Below are 4,534 nucleotides of genomic sequence, written 5' to 3'. Positions count from 1 at the left end.
GGCTAGAAGGAGCAAAGAATGAGGAGTTATTATTTAATGGATGAAGATTTAATTCAACAAGATGAGTTCTGTGGACAGATGGTGGTGCTGATAGCAAAACAATGTGAGTGTACTTAATGCCATTGAACTGAATGCTTAAATATGGTGAAGATGGTAAATTTTATGTTACATGTGTTTTATTATCACAATTTAAAATGGCAACAATAAAAACCTCATCTCAGCAAGTCAAGGAATAAAAGCAGGAATGACTCAGGACTCAGGCGGTGAGTACATCATGATCTTTATTGTCACGTGGCCTCTTCTCACTCAGTTCCTGCAGTTGAGCATCAGGACAGAACATGGTTCAAGTTGCCAACCCACAAGCCTTGCTAAGCGCAGCCAGCCCCAGGATAGACACTGAGATCTAGAGATTCTCTGACTCCACTCAGTTGGGAGTTTAGAACCTAGTTGGGCAGATAAGGAAGATATGCCTGCAAAGTGAAATAACAGTTCAAGAGATGTCACCAGGCAGTTACCAAGTAGTGCGGAGGATGCAGTGAAAGATGGGTTGGATTTCAGAAGCTGGGGAGGAGGAGAGAAGTACTAGGAAGACGGGGGAAGAGTGAGCAGAGGCTTGGAGGCAGGGACATCTAAGGTATGGCCCAGGGAACACCCAAGCTGTGCCCAATGGCCAGACTGGTCTGGCTAGAGCTGAGGATGTGTACAGGCGAGGAGTGACATGTGAGGCTGGAGAGGCATCTGAGACCCAGGTGTGAATCTTTGGATGATAGGCAAAGGAGTTTGGACATCACCTTCGTAACAGGGAGTCTCTGAATATCTCTGGAGAGATTCAAACAATAGCGCACTGGAAATTGTGGAACAGGAGGAACAACATTCTCAGAGGCAGGAGACAGGGCTGTGTCAGTCACCTTTCCTTTAAAAATAAGCACTCTTTGCTTCCCCTTTCACTCCAGCGTAGGCATTGCCTTGGTCTCCATGGCCAACCTGACCCCTTCTCTCTGGAAACACATCACCAGGCCCACAGCCAGCACCACTCTCTTGCCCCTGGTTATAACTGGATGGGCCACAGTAAGGAGCTTCGGTGTCTAGGCGGTGTGGACTAGACTCATGACAGCCTAGGTCTCCTGGGTATGGAACTGGATTTGGGCCCCAGCATGGGCTGGGGCTGCGCCAAGGCTGCCTGCAGGGCTCTGGGCTTGGGCAGGGCGCTGGCAGGGGAATTGGCTCTGGCCGTGGACGAGGCTCTGGGTGCTCACAGGGCTGCAGGTGTGGACGTGGCTCTGGAATCTCACACTGCGCTGGGCGAGGACGGGGAACTGGCCGCGGTATTGGACGTGGTGCTGGAAGTGGTTCCGGATACAAACAAGGTTCTGAACGTTGTCGTGGTAGAGGACGCGGGCGTGGTTCTGAACTTATGCATGGTTCTGGGAGCAGACGTGGACGTGGAGCAGGAGGTGGACATCGCTGCAGTGGTGACTCTGGACGCTGGTCAAGACGCCGTGGTGGACAGAAGCTTGGGAGCGGACGTGGCTCTACGTGTGGCCTCAGCTCGGGGCAGGAGGTGCCCCAGGAGGGCTGCGGGCCACAGCTCCGGGAGCGGCGTCTGATGGGAGGAATCTCAACAGGACACCTCTGTGGAGGAACCTGCCTGGGGCAGCACGGGGAGGAAATCTCGATTCGGCACTTGGGGCCACGTCTCTGAGAGCAGCTTGAAATGGGTTGGCGAGGACAGCGACTGTTATAGATGGGTTCAGAACGGCGGGGTGGGGTGCAGTAGTTAGGAAAATCTTCAGAGGGTCTTAATGGCAGGTAGCTGCTGGAGCAGGGCTCAAAACGTCGTGGTGGGGAACAGCTGCGGGGAAAAAGCTGCAGTCGCCGAGGAGAAGGAAGGCATCGGCTGGTGCTCCGCGAGCGGTGCTGTTCAGTGAAGCTCCCATAGGAGCCCTGGATCTGGCATTGGGGCACATAGGGGCTAAATGAAGCCCGGGACCGATACTGAGGGACGCAGCTGCTGTACGAAGGCCTCGACTGGAACTGAGGGGTGTAGTTGTTGTAGGCAGCCCTTGACTGAAACTGGGGGCCACAACTACTGTAGGAGCCTTGATACTGGCACTGGGTGGAGAACCTTCCCTGAGTCTGGCACACTGCAGGACGCCCTCCATATATCTGGACAGGCTGAGGAGCTGGACAGGTTACATAGTTCTGGACTGGACATTCTACATAACAAGTTTCTGTATAACAAACTGGAGCACATTCTACCAAGCAAGTCTGAACAGGCTGTGAGGCTTCGCACTGCACGTAGGACACCTCAGATTGGCATGGAGCCTGGCTTTGAACAGAGGAAGTTTGAGATTGGGATGCAGCCTGGCCCTTCACCTGGGTGGTCTTAGACTGACATGGAGCCTGGCCCTTCACCTGAGTGGTCTTAGACTGACACGGAGCCTGGCCTTTCACCTGCTTGGTCTTAGACTGGCACTTCACCTGTGTGGTCTGAGACTGGCATGGAGTCTGGTCTGTCACCTGGCAAACTTGAACTGGGCATGGTGCAGGGCACTCCACAATTTGCATCTCACAAGGGGCTTGAACCACCACTTGGCTCTGGGCAAAGGGGGAGTGAGAGGAGCAGAAGGAGGGACCTTTGACGCAGCACTGTTGGAGCGGCAGGCAGCACTGGATCTGCTGCTGGTCACACATGGTTCTGATGCAGTCAGTCGAGTGTGACCTGAGGGCAGAGAGACCAGGGTCAGGAGGGTGAGAGTTGGAGAGGGAGGGCTGGGACCTAGAGGAAGACACCCTTCATTTTCCCTAGCTTTTCCTCCTCCACCCTCAACCTTCACCCAAGTGTCCTGACTTAGTTGGACCCAGGATTAATCTGTTAGACCTGCCCTGAGTCTGTCAAAGGGCCTGATTGTGCACATCCAGGGTTGCAGATGTCCAGGATCTCCCTGGGGGTGGACCTACCAATGCCCAGAACAAGAGGGCACTGATGACAAAAGGATTCTCCTTTTGTCTCCACATTTTCTCACATCCAATGTGGTCTGAGCAGCCCTACAGGAAGGAGAGATAAAACTTGCTCCCAAGGCTATAGCCCAAAGTGGAAACTCTACTCCCATAGGAGCTAGGACTTACTCACACATGTGCACTGGCAGTATAAATATATGTGCAAACATGTGAAAATGTACATATGAGAATAATCACTCGACACCATCTGCATTCACGTAATGTCAAAGCATTCACTGGAAAGTGGGCAGCTCAAACCCAACATTAAATGTTTGTTTCTTTATATTCAATGTTTTTAGATAAATTCATTTAAACATGACACAATGTTCTGAAATAAAGTCATTTAACATGACACAATGTATTTTGGAAATAAATTCATTTAAACATGACACGTGCAAAGCTTTCCCATGCAAAACACACCAGCCTTGGAAAGACTGACCACCATGGCAACTTGCCCAGTCAGGTTGCTGTTTTTAATCACCTGAAGTGTGACAGCCTGCAGGCCTCAGAAATGTTTTTCCCCAGCTCCTCTTAGAGGCAAGGTGGAGTTACCCAAGATGGAGTAAGCCAGAAAGTCCAAAGTTCTTAATCAGAAGATGGACATTCTGCTATACTTAATGATCTACGCAGCTGGGGCATTGCAGACATGACTTGAGGGCTGCAGGCATACACCGTGACACCATGCTTAGCCGGGGAGAGCACAGGGCAGCCTCACTCCACTGCTTGTCCCAGATCCACGTGTTTATGTGGATTTGCAGGCAGCCCACTGACTAGCAAAACAAGATCATTTGACAACAGGCTCATCCAACAAAATGCCTTTCAATAAGCTCCCCAAATGCTCCTGATGAAGGTTCAAACTTTCCATTTTCAATTTATAGAGAATACCTACACATCTATTTCCCTGGGGAAGGTAACCCTTCCACACACAACTTTGCTCATAAGGTGTAAATTGCTAATGTGGCTTTTCCAGAAAGATCATGAGGGAAAATGGTACCTGAGGGTAAGGTCAGGGTTATCAAAGGCAAATACACTGGCATCACAGCCCTAGCTCATCTCATAAACTCTATAGCTATGCTTCTGTCTCCTAAAAGCTCACCAGACTTTTCTCCTGAGATTGATGCACTCCTTGCCCTCCCTGGCTCCTAGCTTCTCCCTTCTTTGTGCCTCACCACTGTGAACCTGGGCACCCCCTGAACACCACACCCACCCCAATCCCAGGATCCAGTTCCTGGACTCACCCTCCTCACAGGCAAGCAGTCGCTCAGGCTGAGGCATCTGGGAAGAGGGCTGTCTTTATATAAAGGGTTCTGGGTCTGGCTTGGGCCATGAGACAGCTTGTTGGCATCTGCCTGGCGCATCACCCGGGCTGGCATTCCAGCAGCCGGTTCCCTCCCTGTGTACCTGCCCTTGCCGTCACTTACAGAGTATGGGAGTGTCTTGTCTTAGTGTTGAAGCCTCAGGACTATGAAGAGCAGATTCTTGTTTTCTTCCTCCTTCATTGCCCTAACAGTTTCTTCTCCATCCCTAGAAGACC

The 4,534-nt window shown here is 51.4% G+C and overlaps 1 protein-coding gene across 1 annotated transcript; it reads right to left on the bottom strand.

Moving 5' to 3' along the window:
• Nucleotides 1-531: 531 nt before the first annotated feature.
• On the bottom strand, nucleotides 532-2,694 carry KPRP (keratinocyte proline rich protein). Its single transcript, XM_017857696.1, has 2 exons — nucleotides 2,455-2,694; nucleotides 532-2,415 (listed from the first exon to the last, which is right to left on the bottom strand). The coding sequence occupies exons 1-2, from the start codon at nucleotides 2,692-2,694 to the stop codon at nucleotides 916-918; spliced, it is 1,740 nt and encodes a 579-aa protein (XP_017713185.1). The 3' UTR covers nucleotides 532-915.
• Nucleotides 2,695-4,534: the final 1,840 nt, after the last annotated feature.

Source organism: Rhinopithecus bieti, unplaced genomic scaffold, assembly GCF_001698545.2.
Source record: "Rhinopithecus bieti isolate Rb0 unplaced genomic scaffold, ASM169854v2 scaffold_45070, whole genome shotgun sequence".
Lineage (NCBI taxonomy): Eukaryota > Metazoa > Chordata > Mammalia > Primates > Cercopithecidae > Rhinopithecus > Rhinopithecus bieti.
Note: the sequence above shows the minus strand (reverse complement) of the source record. Positions and strands in the feature narration are given on the sequence as shown.